We start from the raw sequence: 23,463 nt of genomic DNA, 5'->3' as shown, positions 1-23,463 counted from the left end.
TACTTACTGTTGAAAAAAAGAAACTATTAAAGCTCTCTTCCTACTAACCTGATAAACAATTGGTTATATTTAGTCGTCACAAAAGCTAACTTGTAGAAGTTAAAGCTATGGATAAATTATTTTGAAAAAAAAAAAACGTTCACCATAGCAAGTGTAAACAAGTTGTAAGTGCTGTTGCAAGCAAAATACTATTTGCTGTATACTGGAGTTGGAATGATAAAGGTTAAAAAAAATACTCAGTTAGCCCATAGAAACTGGTTCATCGACAATTGTTTTTGAATTTTTGAAAAAATCTGTATAAATCTGTATTTATGTTTAAAAATCTGTTTAATAATCTGTATCTGTATCTTATCTTTATTGACGTTGAAAAATCTGTATAATACAGAAAAATCTGTATATATGACACCGCTGCTGCAAAGTGATCCTGAACAACATCCAGGAGAAAATCGACGCTACACTCCGACGGCAACAAGCTGGATTCCGATCCGATCGGTCATGGGTGGACCACATCACAACGCTACGAATAATACTGCTGGAGTTCATTGATTTCGAAAAAGTATTCGACCGACTTAACCATGAAAACATATGGGCGGCTTTCGTGCAATGTCTTGCACGACGGTGTCTAGTCCGATCCAATCCCGGTAACTACTGGAGTGAGCCAGGGATGTATCGTATCACCGCTACTTTTTCTAATCGTAATGAATGAGATTCTGACTGGATCGATCGAGTGTGCACCGAACCGAGGATTGCCGTGGAATCCTTCAACAATGGAGCAGCTAAACGACCTTGACCTGGCAGACGATTATACTCGCCAAATACAACAAGACATGCAAAGCAAAATCGACGACCTCACCAAAAGCTCCAAGGCAGCAGGTCTCATAATCATTGTCGGAAAGACCAAGTCGATAGAAATAAACACAGTAAATCCTTCTAATTTCGTGGTAGCTGGGCAACAAAGTTGAGAAAGTGGAGTGCTTTCAGTATCTTAGTAGCCACGTCAGCCACGTTTGATGGTGGTACCAAGAAAGACATCTAAACCCGGATCAGAAAAGCCCGATTTGCATTTGCGAGCTTCCGCAACATCTGGCGCTCACTTCAGAAATCTCTACGAACGAAAATCCGAATCTTTTACTCAAACGTCAAATCCGTATTGCTGTACGGGTGCGAAACTTGGTGCACATATGCGGTAACGACGCGAAAACTGCAAGTATTTGTAAACCGCTGCCTGCGAAATGTAATCCACGCTTTGTGGTCTGGCAACTGGATCTCGAATGAGGAACTACATCGCCGCACTAGATATCGAGATTAGGGAACGTAAGTGGAGATGGATTGGGCACACGCTGCGAAAAGATGAGAACGAGATTGGCACAGAGGCGTTTGAGTGGAATCCAGAAGGACATCGAAGAAGAGGCAGACCCAGAAACTCGTGGCGGAAGCCTAGTTGCCGAAATACAAACTGTCGACGAGAGTCTTGACTGTGACCTAGTGAAGACGCTGACTCCGGACCGTCAACAATGGAGGTCTTTTACCACGGCCCTATGCACCGGAGGATCGGCTCGGGAACATTGAGTAAGTAGGTATTGATCTTCGTCTATAATTCTTTTCATCTTGAAATTCCCCTGTCTATTTTCAGTTCTCTTCAAAAAGTGATGATCTAGAACTAAGCAAACAATTGTAAACAAACAAAGCGAGTTTGGCTCCTTTTAGCCTCAAGGTATGAGCCGTTTCAAATAAAGTAATTATAAAAAAAACCTTCAGCGTTGATGCATAATATTTTTCATAATTTACCATTTTCAATCAATTAATACGAAAAATGTTGCAAGAACTGTAATATTTCTCGAAACATGGATAGGCGCATTCAACCCGCCCGGTTTGTTTTTCGTCAATTTTGTCTGCTTCTATTCATTTAAAATAATTCGATCATTTGTCACACAGATGCTCAATAATCTTATAATTAACTATCCGATAAGAGAAAGAAGAGTCAATTACCTGCTGATGGAGGCTGCCGGGGTAGATCTCCTTGTCGCTCAGGTTCTCGTCATGGTCGATGATCTGGTTCGGATTCATCGGCTGCATCTGATTGTTCATCATCTGCTGATTGTTCATCATCCGCTGGTTGCGCAAATGGCCCGGCTGCGGCTGAATGGCGCCGCCAGGATTTCGATTCCTAGCAGCTGCCCGCACTTGGTCTTGATTGTGTTGCGATTGTTGTGATGATGATGAATAGTTTAGTCCATTTTCAGTATTTGTTTCTGGGTATCCAAAGCCAATAATTTCGAAATTCGCAAATGGCGAAAAACAGGGCGACAGCACGCAATTTTGGAAGTGTTTTTTTGTGTGTTTTTGATGACGGATGAATGTTTTGTTGTAGTAGAGTTTAAACGTGATGATTGGTGATAGTTTTGTTGTTTTATTTTAATTCGATGGTTTTTATTATTCGTCGATGATAAAACGTAAAAGATTTCGGGTAGAACGAAAAGAAAATAAAAACAATGTAAATTAAAAGAATTCATTTGATTCCTTGTCCAGGTTAGATTTATGTAGAAAACATTAATTAGACAGTCATTACTTGGGCAGTGCTGTTTATATTGTTGTTGCTTTTTTTAATCGGCAGTGATAAGGTGCGGACCATCATTACTCAATACCTATTCCTATCTTAAACCTATTTTTTCAATCGAAGGTGTAAGTGCTTGAAACGTGTATTTTACTTTACTGCAATAGAATTGTAACTTTGAGTTCGTTGTAAAAATTAATAGTTAGTTGCTTGGTGTAAAGAATTTATCTTTTTTTCTATCATTAAAGTCAATCAAAAGAATTAAGCTTAAAATTTTAATGTTTTCGAAAGTTTATCTAAAGCAGCACAAAAGGTGCACTTGGCATCATGTTAACTATTGGCAAATACATTTTTTTGTGAAAACTACATTTTACGATATAAGAACTAGTTTTAGGCCATTATTCAAAAGTTATTTCAAAAGGTTAACTACTCAACGATATCTGAAAAATACAAAACTTATGGAACATTGTAAAATTTTTTATAAGGTTTACTTTTAAACATTTTCTTATTTCGAAAAAGATTCAAACTTTTTCTATGCCGAACATGTAGAATACAAGTATGTTTTTCAAAAGCTTCTTAACATGATTTGTACAACATTTTCTAAGTGAAAAAAAAAATTTTAGAAAACTGATTAAAAAATTCTTCCGTGAATAATCACCTGGTCCTCTTGTAAACTTGCAAAAGAACTTTAAACTGTTTCAGATGGTATAAAGATATTAACATTGATATAAAAACTATTTCTGTTTGAATCTTACATAACCTACAAAAAACGATCTTACTTAATATGGTCCTTAAACCTCCCTCAAGACTTTTTATCTTTCGAAAATCTACTTTGTCCGAATGAAATTTGTTCAGCAATAGCTCTGAGGCAAAGAGTAATGCATTAGTCGCTTTACCGATTTTTCCACAAGCTTTACTCACGTGGGTCTTACTATAGTCATAGCTGTACTATGGCTTTTTACTTTACGACATAGCCAACATGTTTACTAACAATCGTTATTGATCACAAGCAATACTTAACAGACACCTCATCGACCAAACGAACACCACACACAGTTAGTTGAACAATTACATTGACAGTTACGCACACATACAATGCAAGTTTGAGACATTCGTTTTATAGTTATTTATAGTTATTACATGTATACTTTCTGTAACGAAATATTTACATGACGTTTTTTGTTCAGTTACTAATAGAGCGTTAATAGCTACAGATAAGACAGTAATGTAGATGAGTGTGTATTTTGGTTAATGTCAATAGAGAAGAGTTTCTGCGAAATTTGGTCCTATTTGCACTTTGCGTGGATTTGAAAGGTTTGTGTGTGTTAGTTTGTATGTACACATACATCCGTTGGTAGAGAGTGGAAAGGGTTGAGATTTTCAAATTCATTGAACACCAGTTAAAAAGATTAAAATTAGGTGTGATGCTCACTTGCAGTCATTGGACTTGGACTCATACTTTGCAAAGTACAGATAAATTTAAGAGTGAAAAAAAAAACAATAATGATACTAAAATAAAAGAAGAAGATGAAATGACGACAGAGTGATAGTCGTTCACATAGTGTTGATGCTTTTTGGCAAGAGTCTTAATTTTCTGTTACAAGGTTGACTGTATCCTGGGATTGCTTGGGAATGTGTGAAAAGCGTTAAAAAAGGAAAAAAAATGAACAATGAACAACGAAAATCATAATCTGGGATATTACGAATAATGTAAAATATATTTTTTGATATAGTGATGAAAGCTCGCCAGAGAAATCCCAAACCAACATGAGCGTTCCAAAATATGTTGACCAAACCCTGAGGTTTAGAATTTCTTATTCCTGTGACGAATAGCTTTCGAAGTGTTGATTTGAGTTCTCAAAGGTTAGGTTTGATTTGTACTTTTGAAAACTCAAATAAACTAGAGGAAAAAATCAAACCATCCGCAAAAATCGAAAAAAATCACATTCAAAAACAAAAAAAAAGAAGTGTGCATTGAATTGAACTGCTGAGGTATTTTTATCTCAAAAATGTTTTACAGTTTGCGTCTCGCTGAAGCTAACTTAAACACTTAACCCTCTACTGGATTCGCGCCCATATATGTATGTCCTAGAAGTATTTTATTCACATTTTTAGCCTTATTCAGTACCGTAGAAGAATTCACATCATTTGGGTACATAAAAAATTCAACCATAAATTATAAAACATTAAAAAATATATACAGACGCCATTCGATTTTGGCAACATCGTTTGCAAAACCGTTCGTTTTTGGCAATATCCAAAAAAGACGGTTTGTTTCGTTACTTTTTTAGTTTCTTTTTTTTTATTGAAAATGTAAAACATAATACCACAGAGAACAGACGTACAAGCTAGCCCACGAAACTTGTGTAAATTTTCCAACGATTGTTTTGAACCAATTTTTGTTTCTTGGCTGGGCCACCAGATGTCTCCAAACACACCAAAGAGAAGTGTCAAAACCAAACTGAGAAAAAAAAACCAATTTTTTGGTCAGTTTTGATCAGGTCGTATGAACTGTTTTGCATGTTTAAAAAAATGCTGTTAAAGTTTCGTATTTCCGGTCGCACAATGGGAAAATATTTTAAAAGTTTATCACTGTTTTTCTCAAGCTAGAAGTACTAAATTTTGGACAACGGGATGCAAAAGTAATACTTGAAAGTCACCCGCTTTGAGATGTCTAGAAATAGTTCTGACGATAACCGTTCAAGAAGTGCAAAAACTTTTTCCATAACTGTGAATTATTTCGACTGCCTCAGAAGTGCAAAAATAAACGAATGAATTAAAGTTTATCACCGGTACTTTTTACATGGTTTGAAACCGTCTATTTTATAGCGGCATTTGTTTATTTATTGATGAGTTCATATACGATTACGCCTTTTCGAAAACCGGGCACTCGAAAATTTGATTTGAAACTATTGAACGGCGCATTAGATGGCACTGTTTCAAGTCAATTTTCAACTTATTTTTTGGATGTCGGCATTTGGAGTTTTACTCACTTTTTTGAAGATTTTTTGTTCGCGATTGTACGTCTGTTATATGTGATAATACTAGCAAGAAATTTTTAATATTGGCCAAATTAAATTAGTGATTAACAGAAGAAAAATGATTTCTTTTCCCATTTTTGCTGCATAAAACTAATATTTTTGGACCAAATTAAAAAGGCTACGCTAATATTATGTTTTAATTTTGATTGTTTTGATTTCAAAATAAAAAATAAACAAAAGTGACCCGTTCGATTTTAGCAACATTCGACTTTGGCAATACAAAATTTAGGGGCGTGTTTCCCAAAACGAACGGGGTCTGTATCTCACTTCTAAACACAATAAAAAATAATGAAAAAATCATAGTCAATGGAGTAGAGGGTTAAAAGCGGTAGTCTCGCACAGTTTTAGAAACGATAAGCTTCGGGTTAAGAAACCGTATTTAACAAAAACAGACAAATTCTAGTACCGTAAACTGGGGGAACATTGATCACTTTTTTCATTCATTTTTGAATATTTTGAAAGGGGTTGCTTTTTCGTAAAACCTAAAAGCTTTAAAACACTTACTGAGGTGAGGAGTATTAAGCATAATTATTTATTGCAGTTAATTCAAACGACATTGGTGGTTATAAATAAATGTTTGTTACAAAACCAGATTTCGAGTTTCGGGGTAACTTTGATCACTATGGTTTTTACGTATCTTAACATCTTCAAATTGATTGTTTTGATTCCATTTAGGACAGAAAGCTCAAAACGTTGATAACAGCAATTTTTTGTTTGGTCTCAATTGAATTTTTCAACGTTTTCTTTCAAAAACAAATATACACAAAAGATGGACAATATTGCTGCATACATTTAGGGGCAAAAATTATAAACATTTCTCAAAATTTTTTGGACTCTAGAACAAATAAAATTTTAGCTTCATGAAATTCCCTAGGTCCTCCTACTGTTCCTTGCCCCTTTTTTTTATTCAAACTTAACCATTTGATAGGGTTTTTAGCCATTTTTTTATACAGGCTTTTTCATGGATAATGACCGTTTTTTCTTTCAATATCCAAAAATGTTCATCAAATGACTATAAAAATAACACTTAAACTAAACCTAAACCAAGAAAAAAGTTGAACTTTCACCATAAACAACCCATTTGCTCCTAAATGCTTGAATTTGATCAGGAGAGATGTTTGTTTGTGAGCTTTCAAAAAACTAGATATTTCATGATTTAAAAATTACATTTTAAGTAACATCAAAAATCTCCTAATAGAAACCAAACTTGGCCTATTTGTAACTTAATCTCTAGGCTTTTAAACGTAGCAAACAGTTTTCAGATATTTTAACTTTATACTTAGTTAATGATGATTATCTGCAAAAATGTCATGTTGATTAAAGTTACCCCGCTGATCAAAGTTCCCCCAGTTTACGGTACCTACTAATTTTGTTTTCATGTTTGTGGATACCTTCTTTATCGCTATCCGTATTTTTTAAATCAAATCTAGAGTTTGTTTTGATTAGCTCGTATGAACCAATATAGACAAAAGTAAGTTATTTGCTGCAAACGACTAACGTGTATTTTATCTTTGGTGAAAAATTGGTTTCATTTTAACATTAAATAACTTTTACACAATGATTTGAATTTAGGACGTATAATGACTTTGTTATTTTTGAGTGCAATTTGGTTTTTGCGTCATTTTGCGTTGCCGTGAATTTGTCGGGATGCAAAAAGTCGCTAAAATCATTTCGTCAGGTTGGTTTTTACGACGTAATGGCTCGTCGCGCAAAGTTCTTCGCCAAGTTATGAAAATTCGTGTAAATTTAAACGAAAACTGTGTTTAGGAGTGATAATAGCAGTCCTATTACAATAATAGGCTCCAAATTTGTTTGGGGGGAGTACCATAAGCTTGATTTTTCACTGTGTGAGTAGTTCTTATTATTTTTTTTCATTACAGAGGCAAACGAAATTATCAAAACAGATGTGTGATGCATTTTTACACTCCTTTAACGGTCAGTAGCGCCAATGCAAATGGTAGTGATCGGAAATGTTCGGGTGAACTCCCGATGGCAAGTCTCACAATGCAATATTAAAAAATGCCATGAATCATTCAAAATCTTTCTTCAATCAACTCCGAATGAATAAGTGAGGATTTGGACCAATCAAATCATGCAATGCAATATGTCGTACGTACATCTTCATTGATGAGAATTGAATTAATGCAAGTTTCAAGTACATCATCATGTTCTATGCTCAGTTTTACAGTTTTCCATTCAGACTAATTTATTCAGCAATAACAAAATAAGAATTAAAAAGTTCCGAAACACGAAATAGAATCGTAAAAGATAAATATTTCTGCTTCGTATGACACGAATCCCACAAGGATGGTAAAGTGTCACTAATAAAACTTAATATTAAAATTTCTGCTCCGTACATTTGAATGAACTTTTATGCATAAGACGGAAAGATAAATTCATAGTGTAGCACAGAGAGAGCATCTTAATCTTTTTTCCGCCGATTCTCAAGTTCACGAGTTCTTCAGCTTGTGTTATACTGAATGGTTAACCAATTCACCTAGCAGCTGTTCAGTTCAATGTTGTGTTGGAAAAATAGCAAGCAGGATGTCTTTTGTATTGATGTAGCAGTGATAACCATCGACCGAATGTACAACATAGGCACACCAATAAAAACACAAAGTACGACAGACGTTCAAGCAGAGGGACAGAGACGCCAGAAGGGAAACAAAACAAACAGTAGCAAATATTTACTTGGTATCATGGTAGGGTTGCTGTCCGCTGACTGGGAGTCTCGGGATTTGGTCCGCACTGTCACTGCTCGGGGATTGAGTCCGACCAGCTTTCCGATGTCGATTAGCGCGTGGTCTCCAGTAGGCGAATCGACGTCCGTCACCTTCTTGCCATCGGCATAAACGGCATATCCGGTCACGGGGCCGGATGAGGGAGGACGCGTCACCGGTTGCCAGGTTACCAGCAAGGTTCCGTCCTGGGGTCCTGCTTCAACTTGGATTTCCTGTGGGACGTGACAACTGGGTGTAAAGTCAAGGTCTAGAAATGTAAACGAATGATCAAACCTGTGGTGGGTCAGGCAGTCCTTTGGCTAGTGTTCGGAAATCGGTGTACGCTCCGGGTGCCTCTTCAGGTGGAGGTCCCGTGGTGGTTTGTTGCTGATTTTGACCCACCGCTCGCAAATGTTTCGCTCGAACTGTTACCCGATACTGCGTACTGGGAGCCAGCCCTGAAAATGATGGAAGGAAATGATTTAGTTTCTTATGCTAGAGACAAACACTCAGTTCCAATTTTTATAGTTATAAATGTATTTTAATGCTCATTTTTATATGATTTGTGCTTACGTAAGAACTGAATTAAAACTATAGTGGCGTTCAAAATAGCATTGAAAAGCTGGCATGATAGCGAGGCGAGCAGAGAGGCTCTCTGAGCTAATTTTTTTTCATGAAATTTTTACACATTTCAGTTCAGCTATCCAACTAACGCTCCACAACATTTAAAGAATGTACAAGTGTACAATGACTGAAAAAAGATACAGCTACAGGAAATTTAAGATTGCTTCACAATCAGCATTGCATTTTTCACTAAAAAACTGGAAATTTTTCTAAAGACTTATTGCTTTATTTAAAAACAGGCCAAGTTTTATAAAAATCGTTTTAAGCGATGCCGGACTTTCACCAATTTAAAATTTAGAACCAAAAATGTTGAAAACTTATAACAAATTTCCTAATCTTTTCAAAACATAAAATGTTTGGACAGAGCCAGCATTTAAACACATGTTTGAATGTTTGTATAAAATTCGTTTATCACTATTTTTTTGGTGGTTTGTTATTTTTATTTTTAACGCTATTAGGCATTATCTTTCTCCAGACAAAGCAGGAACGAAGTTTTTATGAACTTACAGCAATCTTCATAGCAACAATTTTTTGGACATAAAAAATCTGTAATTCTGTGAGTTAATCAAAAACTTTGTGACAGTGTTTTGTTTAACCAAATTAACTCTTTATTTTTACCAAAAACCCTTTTCGTATATCAAATTTATATAATTTTTTTTCAATAATATAAAAACTTTTACTAAGCCTTTAAAATCTGTTCATAAATTCGCTTAACATTATATGAAGCTTCTATGATTTCGGTAACCACACAGCGAAGTAATAATAATAAAACGATTATGATAAATATAATTACTATCATGAGGATGATGATAGATTTATGACAAACGGAAAATTTAAAGGCACATTAGCATCTTTTTTAATTGAAAACCTTTTCGAAAATATGAATCCTATTCGATTCGAGATATTCGTTTCGAGTTTTAACTCGAATCGAATTAGAATCGGTATTACGTATCTCGTTCGAGTTCTAAACTTTAGCGTACTAAATTTCGAGTATACCGGGTAGTGATCATCTCGAAATGTTCCATTCGAATCGGGCTCGTTCAAGATGGGTAATGCCAAAGTCGGTCGAATCGAATGAAACTCGATTGTTTCGAGTTCCATAAGGCTGGAACAAATATCAATTTCTTCTTTTGTCTCCCCCCCCCTTCGAAATTCCCAAAAACCCGAAGGGGGAAATAAATAAAGTGTTTAGTATTTCATGGAAATTTTGATAAAAAATTCAAATATTCGAAAGATTTCAGGACCAAAAAAGAAATTTTGGAAGTTGGAAGTAATTTCACCATGTGTATTCTTGATTTTATTGAATTTTTCGATAAAAAAAAATTCATTATTTTATAGGTTTTGTGCAATGACATAGCATGCAATTTTTTGCATGCAAGATTTTGTGCGATTTATTCCAATTTATTTGTTTTTCGCATTATTTTTTATTGTCCCCCCCCTCGTGATGTTCCAACTCTGAGTGACAAAAGAAGGATTTGAAATTTGTTCCGGCCTAATCCCGCCCCTGATTTTGTCAGTTCTATCGGTTTTATCAATTACAAATAAATAAAATACCGAAATACCGGAACTAAACTTAACTTAATGGTTCCGCGACTCGATTCTCCGGCGCATAGGGCCGAAATATCGGATTTGAAAAAAAAAACCGGTAAAACCGACCACACTAGAAAATATCAAATACAGTTGTATCTAATAGTTTTCCAATAACTGTCCGCCAACTAAATCGTTGGTATAAGTCGCGAATGACATAAAGATGTTAAAACGACTACAATCGAAACAAAAAGTTATTTCTAATTTACATTCGAGGTCCATATATTTTAACATGTTACCTTCGAGTCTAAAACCAAATTTCCTGAAAAATGCGTTTGCACTGTTTTTTTTACCATAAATTCTGTTAATTCTACGTTCGTCGTACATATCCGACACTCAAAACGGATTCATGCCTAAAAGGTCCACCAATACCAATTGAGTTGCCTACTCATCGTACATCTTCAGTGCGTTTCAGGCACGCCACAAAGTCGATGCCATACGAATTTATCCGCTGCTTTCGATAGGGTTGCCATATCTAAATTCTCTCGACTTGGCATACATGGGTCTGCACTTGAATCTGCACTTGCTTGAATTCTACCTCTCTAATAGAAGCATGTCTGTAAAGATTGGAAATCATACTTTCACACCTTTCCACGTTATATCTGGTGTCCCTCAAGGCTTTCATTTAGGGCCTTTTATATTTTTAATGTACCTAAACGACGTGAATCTTCTACTGAAATGCAAGCACATCTCATACGCGGATGATTTTGAACTCTACTACACCATACGCTCTCCCAAAGATGCGGAATTCCGACAAATTCAACTAGACGCCTTCTCGAATAGGTGTCATGAGCAGAGCGTAAAAAAGTCACCGTCATCAGTCAAAAAACTGTGACTATGAAAAAATTAAAGCAGTCGCATTCAAAACAGACGACTTCAAATGAGTAACCAAGCAAACAATCTCGCCTCAACCTCCAGTCAAATGACGCGTCGGAATAATCATTGTCGCCTTCAGTTCATCGCCGTCTTTTTGACTGTGACTGGATAAAATCTAAGAAGACGCCGAAAAGGACGCGTTCATCATTGGTCATGCCATTAACGAAACTGAAACCCGTTACCGGGTTCCGGTTCAGATAGACATACAATGGAATGGAAACGTTTTCAACTAAGTTCCCGTATTTGGAGATCAGTCCAGGGTAGTCAAGGCCCGGATAAAATCGAACGAATCATCAACTATCTCGACCGAGGAGAACTTCGTTGGGACTAAAAAGGACAAATCGATCTTGCGGCTGTACGATTCTTCTTTTATTTGTTCTTTTTATATAGCCTTTCAAAATGTTTAGTAGTATTATTTAAATCTGAATTGCATTTGTCCTCGACACTGGCAATAAGTCCAACATGCAATGCATATACTCGAAATGTTTCGAATCATACACAAATGCTTTCAACCGACGCCGTCATCTTGCTTGACGACCGTCGTTTGAAAAATAACATGCGTCACGCGAACAGAAATCTATGACGATAGTCAAGTTTTTCCAGTCCCTTGAAGCATGACTAGTAGTCAAATGAGATCTGAAACGTGATGGTGAAGGAAAATCAGTAACCACTTCAACTATGATGTTTGAAAAATTTATGCTCTGGTCATGACAACCGTATGGTCCTCAATGCTACAAAATGTTCGGTCACAACTCACAAAATTTCAATTCGACTATTTCTTTCAACAGATACCTTTCGCACGCGTCGGCATAGTTAAAAATCTCAGTGTTATGTTTGATCAACAACTATCATTTAGAGACCATATCTCTTATGTCGTCACCAAAGCTTACAACTGTCTAGGCTTTCTTTTCAGAATAATCAAGCATTTCAGAGATATTCAATGCCTTCAAACCCTTTTCTGCGCACTGGTTCGCTCTAATTTAGAGTACGGCTCAATCGTTTGGAATCTCTACTATAACAACTCAATTGAACTTATCGAGAAGATCCAACGTAAATTCTTACGCTTCGCTCTCCGCAACTTACCTTGGAACGATCCCATCAACCTTCCTGCATATGAAGACAGATGCAATTTTATCGGACTTGATACTCTGTCTTTTCGTCGAGTTGTTTTAGATGCATCCTTCACCTCCGACATCATTCTCGGTAATGTTGATTGTCCCCAAATTTTAGAAAGTTTAAATTCCAATGTAAGGCCCAGTAACCTTCGTTTTCAATCTTTCCTGGTCCTTCCACATGCTTCTACTAATTACGGTCAAAATGCACCACTTGTTAGAATATTTAGAACGTTCAATCGCGTATCGTCAGCTTTTGATTTTCATTTATCTCGCAACACATTAAAACGTAAATTTTGCAGAGAGCATTTGTAATTTAGGCTTATACTTAAATGTAAAAATATTTCTAGATTGTAAGGTGTGTTAATTTCAAGTACTCGATTTATCATTTGGATTTAAATTGTAATCTGTTGATGCAAAAGATGAGGGTTTTTACGCGCATATGAGAGGGATCCAATCCAACACAGGCTTTTTCCCCTCCGTTAAAAAAAAGGAAAGAAATAAAGAATACTCTAAAATGAAGAAAAATGAAGTTTATGTGATCGATAGCAAAATTATTTATCTTTAATATCCAAAAAAAAAACAGAATTTAAAATGATGTTATGCAATCTGAGATATTTGTATCTAAGTGCAAGTACATTTTTGTTTTACATAACTTTTATATTTAGAGCATAACTCAAACACTATTTTTTTTTCGAACGTCAGTTATTTCGAATTCTCAACCTTATCAAAATTACTGTTTTGTTTTCAGCCCATATAGCTGTTAGTTGTTTTGAGAAAAACATTTTATTGGTATTGGTGAACTTTTCCTAAAACTGACACCGCTACGTTTTAGTTTTGCTTCTAGTTGCAAAAAAAGCGATGACAGCAATAAGTGCACAATTGGGTTGCCACCACCAGGGTGAAAAACGCTATAAAAGTGTTTAAAAACTAATAGTAATTCGTTGACACTTTAGCCAAGATGGTCGCGTGGGTTATTTTCTTGGCCATAACTGCGGCGCTGCCGCAAACCCAAGGTGGATTTATACATACATACATACATACAATAGTAATTCGTTGACACTTTTCACCCACACTCACCAGTTATCGTGTGTCGGTAGACGCCAGGTTTGACAGTTCGCACTTCCACGTTGTTCACGCAAACCACGTGCTGATGGTTAGAGTTAGCCGGTAGCCAGGAAATGATTGCGCTCGAACAGGTAATATTGGTAGCCCTAACTGCCGATGGTCCTAAGTGTGCTGTATCACGTCCGATGATCATTGTGCAGGCAGCATCCCGAGAGGTTCTGCGATTTTGTGTTACGCTACGTACGCTTATTCTATGTGGCTGCTCAGGAGGAAGAAAAACAAAAGAGTTAAAAACATCCGTTAAAATTCAGAACTAGGGAAAGAATTGTAATAGGACGGAAGATCTAGTTCAGTTGACTGACGAGAGAAACAGACAGAGAGAGAGAAACACCAGATAGACACGGATCATAGACAACTCACTCGATTGCAATCTACGCCTTCCACCAGGGCTCGTGTGCGTTCGGTCGCTTTGACAGTCACCTTCAGTACGCCGTCCACGTACACGTGGTAGCTTTCGATCACATTGCAACCGGGGGGATCCGGAGGCGTCCAGCCTATCAGGACGCTCTTGTTTAGCTGCCGCTCCAGGGTGAGGTGCTTTGGTGCAGGAACTAACACGGAGAACATAAGATCAGCATCGGCTGCATTGGCCCAGAAACCCCAAAGGACAAAGTGACATAGTTGAAGCAAGTAGTGCGCAAAAGAACATGAAACGAACAACAGCGGGAGTAATACACCTTGGGCAACACTGTACAAAAATGTCGGACGGGGTCCCCAACCTTTATTGAGCATTGAACATCTAATACAATTGGGTGTACTGTACAAGTTTGTAGGGAAGTTCAAACAGGAAAGGTGAATATACCATCAAAAACGTTCACTGACACATTTGAGATATTGTAACACATATCTAATGTTCTCTTTTCAAGAATGTTAAAAAAAAATCCGTTTTTTAATGTAGCTCTTTTTTCTCTTCATTCATTCAATGTAGCCTCGTACTTGTATGCCTTAGAAAATATTTTTTAATCTATTTCTTATTCTATTGTGTTCTGATTCTAATTTGTGTTTTGATTGATAATATAAACGCTTGTTTAACATTGTTAAATATATTTCGTTTTACACTTTTGTATCCATGATCTTAAGAAATTTAAACTTTAACTTTCTTGGGCAGTAAATGAATTTTTTTTGAGCACTTAATTACTGACTTACAGTCTTTTTCCCGAAACATGTTTTTTTTTCAAAAACAAATTCTTCGACTTCGAATAACTTCGAAATAAATTACTGTAGCTGAATATTGTTAAAAAATAATATTTGAATCACGTTTCAAGCTTTCCAAAACTATCATTTTGGAAAATCGGTTGAAAAACAAGATACGTGCATTTTAAAAATTAAATAGTCATGTACGAAAAATTGCGAAAAAAAGATTTTAATAGGAGTTATAGTCATTTGAAGTTCGAAAAACGTCATTTGACTCCCTCCGGTACGTTTAGTGTGAAAACACCTATGCCAATAAATAAAAAATTAAGACAACCACAAACTGATGATAGATCATGAGAGAATTATTTTCCACCGAGTTCACCTCCCGAGTAACCAAGGAACGAGCATTAGTTTCTCTCATTGAATCAACTTTAGTTTTTTTTTCCTAGTAAATTCTTCGCAGCGCATCCGGACAAAGCTGAGAAAATCCCAAGTGTCATTTCTCCACTTACTGGCACCGTATTGCACATGACCGTGCAGCCCTTCAACAAAATGCGAACATTTTTATGCAAAAGTGTGCATATAACAAATGTATGAATAGCAAGTAATCGCGTTCAAAAGAAAGAACTGACTTTTTTTCTCTAAATTTTATTCTGCATATCCTTGCAAAGTATTTTTTCACTCCCTTAAGCAATAAGTGTTTCAATTTGTACAGCAACAGAATGTTTTCCCCCCTTCCATGTGCAGCTAGATACCAACAACTGGCTGAGGGGTCGACTTCTGGAAGCTTGTGGGGAAAAAAAACCATACCACTTGGCATCAGTCAGAGTGCAGTTCTGTGGAAAAGCTTTTCCCAACGTTTGAAACACTGGTATTATACAATCATATTTCAGCACCCTGTGTGTTTTTTCCGCTGCTTTTTTTTCCAAAGTGACAAGAACACCAGCCAGAAGATTGCTGATGATGGCGCTTGTGATGATATGAGCATTTTTTCCCCCCTTCGCTTGAAACACAAATTCAACCAGTGACTGCAGTGTAGTTCGAGAGATTGAAGATAATTTTCTAGTCAAACGCCTGCCTGGCGGTGTACATTCTAGGATAGGATGCAGTTGTTTTTTTTTTCCAGGGGTCAAGCATTTTTCCGGTGAGCACGTTTTAAATGTTTAGAGCTTCATATTGCGTAAAAAGTATATGGGAAATGTCAAACGAGGTGGATAGAGAATAAACTATATAAAATTATGTAAATGCAACAATTAACAAAATGAGAAAAAACCTTCATAATTTTGAAAAATATATGCTAAAAACCAAGAAAACATTTTTGAGAAACACAACAACATAAGAACGAAATTGTCATTTTTTAGCATGATTGCACCCCTAATATACAACACAAAAACTTTTGTATAGACCTGTTAGTAACATTAGACTGAGTCGATTTGTGGTAATTTTTTGGTTTCTCAAACCCTGAAGCCTAAATTTTGTTATGTTTCAAAACTCATCCATAATGTTTTGTAAAATTTTAAAGTAACGTTAACGTTTATGCTTGTGAAATAGGAAAAGTTAAAATTTGGTTCTGAAAAACGAACATGATTTTTAATTTGACTCTGACCATCTATTCTTTTTTGTGCAAATTAAAAATTTAGAAATTCCTCAAAGGAAATCTTCTGCTTAGCAATTGTGTCAAAGGTCGTAGTCCGTAACTTCAGAAAACCAAATTGAATTGAAAAAGTTGAATGGAGGCCTGTTGTTTGGCATTAAAAGTGGTTCAATTATGCAGCAATGCTGAATTTTTAAATACAGTTAACGCTCATACCTTTTTTTTATAGGTTTAGTTGGAGTTTATTTCTTTAGTTGAAAAATATGTTAAAAATCCTCATTATATTGAGTTCCATTCATTAATAGATCGGTTAGTATTTCAACAATATTTTAATAATGTCAGGTTGAAAATTGGTTTGCAACGTTGAGAATTTGGTTGGAGAAATGATTTTTTTTGGTAAATAATGGTGAAAAGAATACAGGCGCGGTCCTAGGGGGGGGGGGGGGGGGGGGTGAGTGGTGGTGATCGGGGTGATCACCCCCCCAAGCGCAAAAAACCGTTACAAAATATTTGCATCACTGGATTTTATATAAAAACTAATAACTTTTCCTAGTAGGTGTACTTTCGAACTTTCAATTTTTTCACTCCGTGGGGGTGTTTGCTCAATAAAATATTTATTAATCACTTAATAGCTTAAAATTGAAAAAAAGTCGGTCCTACAAACTGAAACAGCTGTAACTTGCAATTCATTGGAACGAATTTCACCTAACAACTTTTGTTGAGGTACTTACAGCGTTGAATTAGAATATGCTGACAATCTACGCTACCGGCCATAAGTTTGGGATCACCCCCTCAAAAACAAGAAAATTGGTTTGGTCATATCTCAGTCATCTTATAACATATTGCATTTTTTTTATCTCATTCTAAAGTAGATGACCAAAACCTTTTTCGTATGTTTTTGGCAAAATGAATATGTTAACTTAATATGACTTAAACTTGGCTTTAAGTTGGAAAATTTCCAAAAAAGCGTTTTTTATATTTCAAACCGATCAGTTCAGGGTTGGGTGGACCGAATTTTAAAATTCAATTTGCATTTGAATCTTTTTTCATAAATGTCAAAACATTTTTTTAAAAAAATTTGTTCTAAAAATTAGCATAGTGCTTCAAACAGATAAAATAGCTAATAAGGTTGTCGATCAAAAGTTCGGGCTCACCCCTAAGTATGGTATATCAGCAAAAAGTTTGGGATAATGCGAAACATGCAATTTAATTTCGTGCGTATCTCTGTCATCAAATAACGTATCTCTAATCTGAAAAGTTATATTTCGGAATTAAAGATATCGAAACTTTCTAGACAATTTAAATTAAAAGGATACATTTAAATTTCAGAAAAACAAAATTAAATAATTTCTCATTTAGAAACGTTTAGAAAAAATGAGTTTTAATTGTATTTGCCTCGACGTAGCAAAAATGATCGATTATGATTTATTGATATAAAACGATTCTTCATAATTCAAACTATATTTGGTAATTTTTCAGATATAAAGAATTTTAATTTACCAACTTTTACGTTTGAAAAAGAAATAAAAATTTTAGATGAATATATGGAAAATGGCCCAAGACATCAAACTAAAAATATGTTTTCTCGAAATAAGTTTCTTTTTTTTTTTAATAATTCATTAATTTTTTTCCAAGGCTCTGTTATGGTGATATTTTACGTCTTTACGTCTTCTTAGCTTTTATGCACTTGAACTCCTTTGGCTCGAAGGGCCTCATACATTTTGAGCCGTTATCGCAATTAAAATGTTTCAATAAGGATCAATAGTTTTTTATTTAAAAAATCAAATTTTAATACTTCCAACATTAAGTTAATTAAGTAAGAAATGATTACGTTAAAGTTGTTCTGAGACCAAATTATGGTTTAAAAATGAAAATTAATTTAAATTATGGGTTTTTTTATGATAATAAAAAATCACATTAAAAATGTGAAACTTAGATTATTGGTTGAACCTGATATCAGTTTTGCTTCAAATTCTATACAAAGCACGAAAAAATTATGTGTTTTTCATCTACTTTGATTAGTCCTTTGATCCAAATCTGTAAGAGGCTCCCATTATCTGCATATGTTCCTATGTGAGTGCAGTTGTTCAAGCATATTTTCTATGCAAAATGTGAAATATATTTTCATCAATTCTTTCATCACTTTTAAAATATTACTCACAATAGTATTTTGTGCAGATTATTCGGTTTTATGCAGACGGTACTTTTGAACACATTTAAAGCTTATTTACGATTTTTCATGTTCAGAATATTTTTTCACCGAATAGTTGAAAAGGACCAATAGTCGGTATTCGGCCGTTCGTACTATTCGGTACTTCTCTAATGATTTCTATTCAATTAATGAAAAAATATTGTAAATATTACTTATGAAACTAGAGGTGGATGGATAAAATCTGAAATCGAGTTCAAAAATGTATTTCCAAACTCAGTTTTTAAAACATAGGCTCCAAAAATTTGCCTATGTTTTAATTTTTTCCAGTTGAGATAAAACTATTCCATCATCTCCTACTATTTTTTCGGAAACAAGGCAATTCAAGTTGTTCATTCAAAAGACATTTTTTCTAATTTTTGACCAACAAGGCTGGATTTCAGGATTCACACCAATTATTTCGCCGATAAATACTGTGTTTAGCTCATCTACACAATAATATTTAAAATTTTGAGTAGAAATCCAGCCTAATAATTTAGGTTTAAAAATTCACTCTGAATCTGAAAGTTTGGTTATTTCAATTGCAATTGATTATGAATTTTCACTAAAATATTGAAATAGTTTTAACTAACATAAATTCACTCTTTATTCGATATATTTTATTTTACATTGTAAAAAAAAAGTTTGAGAATATTGAGAGCATGAAGAAAACATACGACTTTTCACTTTCATAGCAATTATTAACAAACATTTTTCTCAAATAATTGTTTTAGAATCGTTGTAGAATGAGAATCATTAAAATTTTGGTGACGGTCTTACCCTGATATGAAGATTCCCAGTTAAAATATTGTGGATAACTTGAAGATTTTTTAAAATTGTCTTTTACGAAAATGTGTTTTTAATTTTCATTTATGAAATGACATTTATATCGGAAACTTGTTTAAAGAATTCTTAAAGTAATAATTTTTAAACTGCCAAATGTAGAAATTATGAAAATTATCTTTTTTTGCAGTGAACATCTAAGATTCGCAAATTGTTTTATAAAAGGATATCGTAATAAGTATATCTATTGAGGAAATTTGTTAAAAGTTTTCACTATTTTTCTTTGATTTAAAATTTTTCAAATTACAAACCTACAAGTATACAAACTAGAGATGTACCGAATATTCGGTCGGCCGAATATCGCCAAAAAACCGTTAAGCCGAATATTCGACACACCGAATAGTTGAGCTAAGTATTCGGCCGAATATTTATCTTTTAAATTTTTACAATTACAGACTTGTCAAATTTTTTAAAAGATTTTAGAAATTTTTGAAATGAAGAGCTAATTACCGTAAATTTATTTTATGAAATTATTTTATCGGCTATATCGGTGAAATTTTATATTCTTTGAGAAAGAATATTTAAGAATTGAAAGAAATATAAGGCTATGATCATTTAGTATCCGGGCACTTCATTTCGGTGATAGCTACATTACTACAGATAGGATATGCAAAACTTTAGCAGTATTGTGTTGGATAGGAAAAGTACTATCTCGTCTATTTTTGCCAGATTTTTAAGTTAACGTGTGTTTGAGATATTTACGATGCAAAAAAACATGGTAAAAATAATTTTGCACAAATTTGAGCCTTTTGCGCATTTTGCGCCTCAAAAATTCTTCATTGTCGACTTGAAAACTCATGAACTGTTGATTTTTTCTGATTTTTTTTGGACCAAATGGTTAAGAAGTATAAGGAGCCACTCTAGGATGCTCACGAAGTTCAAACCAAGCATCGGCGTGATACCCTTGATCTCAAATATGGGTAAGAAAACTATGGTTATTGGGGATAACTGAATGCAGACCCCTTAAATAATGCAATTAATCCATTTTCGGCAGGCAAAAAATGATGCCTGACTATAGTCTACTATAGTAGACACCATGTAGATAACTAGTTGTGAGCAGTTCAATAGATCGCAATCTGTGCAATCGATTTTTGCGCAATGTGACAGATGTGTTCTGATGAACAAAGAAATTTTTGTGAAAACCGGATTTAAGGGATCAAATTCTTCGAGATGCCTACTCATGAAAAGGTTCCAGCCAGATTCCAATTGCTTTTTCCAGGTGAGTTTGTGTAAAATATGATGATTTTGCAAAAATTTTGCTTCTGTGGTGAAAATAATAGGTCAATACATGACTTAAAAAAGTGTGCAAAGATAAAAAAGAGATTTTATGAAAAAGTAAGAGTATTTCTTGAAATCACTGATAAATATTTTTTTAAATATTTTTACATTAAATGCCGTATTGACACCTTCATTTCCTCCATAGAAAGTTTTACGATCAAATGAATAGTTTTTAAAATACAGACGATTGTAACTGCCCGGATACTAAATGATCATAGCCTTAGACGGATAGAAGATTAGAATAAGGTGAAAGATGTTGAAAATGAGCGGAAGGGTAATTTTAATTTGAAAAACTTTTCATCACATTTCATCGTTTTGTTCCTCACGGGCCTACTACCTTGCAGTGGTAGATACGGGATAGATTTGTAGCTATTGTGTGGTACAATAGTAGGCCTAGCGTGGTTCGTCCCACAAGCGGAAACTTGCAATACGTTCGTACTGCAAGTTTCCGCTTTCCCGTATCTACCACTGCAAGGTAATAGGCCCGTGAGGAACAAAACGATGAAATGTGATGACAAGTTTTTCAAATTAAAATTACCCTTCCGCTCATTTTCAACATCTTTCACCTTATTCTAATCTTCTATCCGTCTATATTCCTTCAATTCTTAAATATTCTTTCTCAAAGAATATAAAATTTCACCGATATAGCCGATAAAATAATTTCATAAGATTTTAGTAATTTTTTTTAAATATCCTAGATAAATGTTGAAAGAGCTAAACAATCATCAAATACTTATGGTTTAAAAAAATATTTTAGGGATATCTGTATACCATTCACTGTAGATCGTACAGGAGAATGCTGACGAATACGAATATCGCTTTATACTTTGATTATCGTTTATTCCAGTTTTTTGTTTACATGTTCACACTTGCCTATACATCCAATAATGAATTCGAGATAAGTTAAAACTTCCCGGGATGCCCAGTTTTAAACTTTCCGGATTTTGCCCAAGTTTATTCAGATTATTTGCTAAATTTAAAAAAATCTAAAATTCCCCTTTTAAAATTTTGTATTCATGAACTATTTTTTAATAAATTTCAGAATGAACATAAATTTATGTTTAAACCTTCGAAACGATTTTTACACGACTGCTGTGATACAATGAAAACTTTAAATTTCATGTTTTTTCCTCTTGTATGTTTAAGAATTAAACCTAGATCTCGTTCAGATTTGGCCTTTTTTTTATTTTTTTTTTCGAAAATCGTCCTATATTTACCGACTATGTGACTTTCTAACTCAACTTCAATCTTCATCTAATTCGATATCAAATATGCAATTTCATATTGCTTGGCGCCTGTTTCGACATGTTTTGTCCCAGATTTCACAGGAACCTAATATCCTTGTTGATAAACGCCCTAGAAGCGACAAGTCATCTGATGCTCTTCCTGGTTTAAAATAATTGGCTCAAAACACGAGGGACATTCAAATGGAAGAAACAGAAGAAATTGAAATAATCGCTTTTGTTTTTTCATTAAAAACTCAATAGAATAATCGACCGAATATTCGTTCGGCAGAATAGTTGAAAAGTCGCTATTCGGTATTCGGCCGTTCGCCGAATACCACTATTCGGTACATATACAAACCTACAAAAAATAAACGTTTTTTGCCAGATATTTACGATCCCATTTATTGACTGATTTTTGAAAATTTGGAAAATCACTAAGGCTCATTTCCAGTTTTCTCAAGTTTTAATAACTTCTCTTAGCTGTGGCTCTTGACAATTGCTTGTCAAAAAGTTTTCATCAGTATGAATTGTTTGATTAACAAGCTTTGGAACATTTTGCGCAAAAAATAAGTTAAAACAATGCAAACTGGAGATTTTTGATTAGAGTGAAATTGCTTGCTGAACATTTTTAACGTAGATCGTAGTGTCAAAAATTTAAAGCCCACTTTTGAGAATAATAGTCTATTAAAAAATTATAAAATCGATATTATTAGTGATGAAGCCTGATGCATTATTAAGGGAGCAAAAGATAGTTTAGTGCCACAAATACGTAAAAAGTTGATTTTTTTTTGGAGTTCTTAACAAGATAAAGAAAACAATTAACAAAAAATTTATAGAAATTAGCTCATTTCATCAAGGTATCAAGTTTAAAAAAGAAAATTGGCAAAATTTCGATCAATGTAAATATTTGCACACTCCGGTTAAAAGGAACGAAAAGGTTTTTGATGCTGCATAATAAGTTTCAAGTTCAGGAAAATGTGTCATCCATATTGACTGTTGAAAATGGCATCAAAAAGCATAAAATCGATTTGAAAATTTATGCTCAGGGATGTAATTATAAAATCAATATGATTGTATGTGTTTGATACTGGATTATTGAAAAGAGATAATTTTTATTGAACAACGGGATTCGAAAAGAAACTGTTATGTCGTTTGTAAATTGGGTTCTTATCTTATCAATAAGGATACACTTATTTTATTCAAACAATAACATCTAATCTTATCACAGTTTTTAGCCAAGCGAAGTTCGTACGGGATCAGCTAGTTAACTATAAATACTGGTATAGAATATTGAATAAAACAAAATAATGAGATTCAAATTCGTTGATAAATCTGATGCAAAAGTTCAGTGAAAGAATTTCAAACATTTTTGTCAAATTAAATCCACTATGAGAATTTTATAGGCTTAATTCAGAACGAAATTTTAAAATTATATCAATCGTTTTATCAAATTTACAGATTTAAACATTAATCAAAACTATCTGATTATGAAAATTAAACATAGAACAAAGACAGTTTGGAAATTTTTAATGGCTTTAAAATTAAATTATAATTTCAA

At 34.3% G+C, this 23,463-nt stretch overlaps 1 protein-coding gene across 1 annotated transcript in view; it reads right to left on the bottom strand.

Moving 5' to 3' along the window:
* Positions 1-1,920: 1,920 nt before the first annotated feature.
* Positions 1,921-23,463, bottom strand: part of LOC129752985 (uncharacterized) — a 157,896-nt gene continuing 136,353 nt past the window's right edge. Inside the window, exons 11-15 of the mRNA XM_055748776.1 lie at positions 14,003-14,223; positions 13,595-13,841; positions 8,610-8,773; positions 8,287-8,548; positions 1,921-2,267 (exon numbers count right to left, since the gene is read on the bottom strand). Coding sequence (XP_055604751.1) covers positions 1,921-2,267; positions 8,287-8,548; positions 8,610-8,773; positions 13,595-13,841; positions 14,003-14,223 — 1,241 coding nt within the window. The remainder of the gene's footprint in view (positions 2,268-8,286; positions 8,549-8,609; positions 8,774-13,594; positions 13,842-14,002; positions 14,224-23,463) is intronic.

The sequence above is a fragment of the Uranotaenia lowii genome, chromosome 3 (assembly GCF_029784155.1).
Source record: "Uranotaenia lowii strain MFRU-FL chromosome 3, ASM2978415v1, whole genome shotgun sequence".
Classification (NCBI taxonomy): Eukaryota; Metazoa; Arthropoda; class Insecta; order Diptera; family Culicidae; genus Uranotaenia; species Uranotaenia lowii.
Note: the sequence above shows the minus strand (reverse complement) of the source record. Positions and strands in the feature narration are given on the sequence as shown.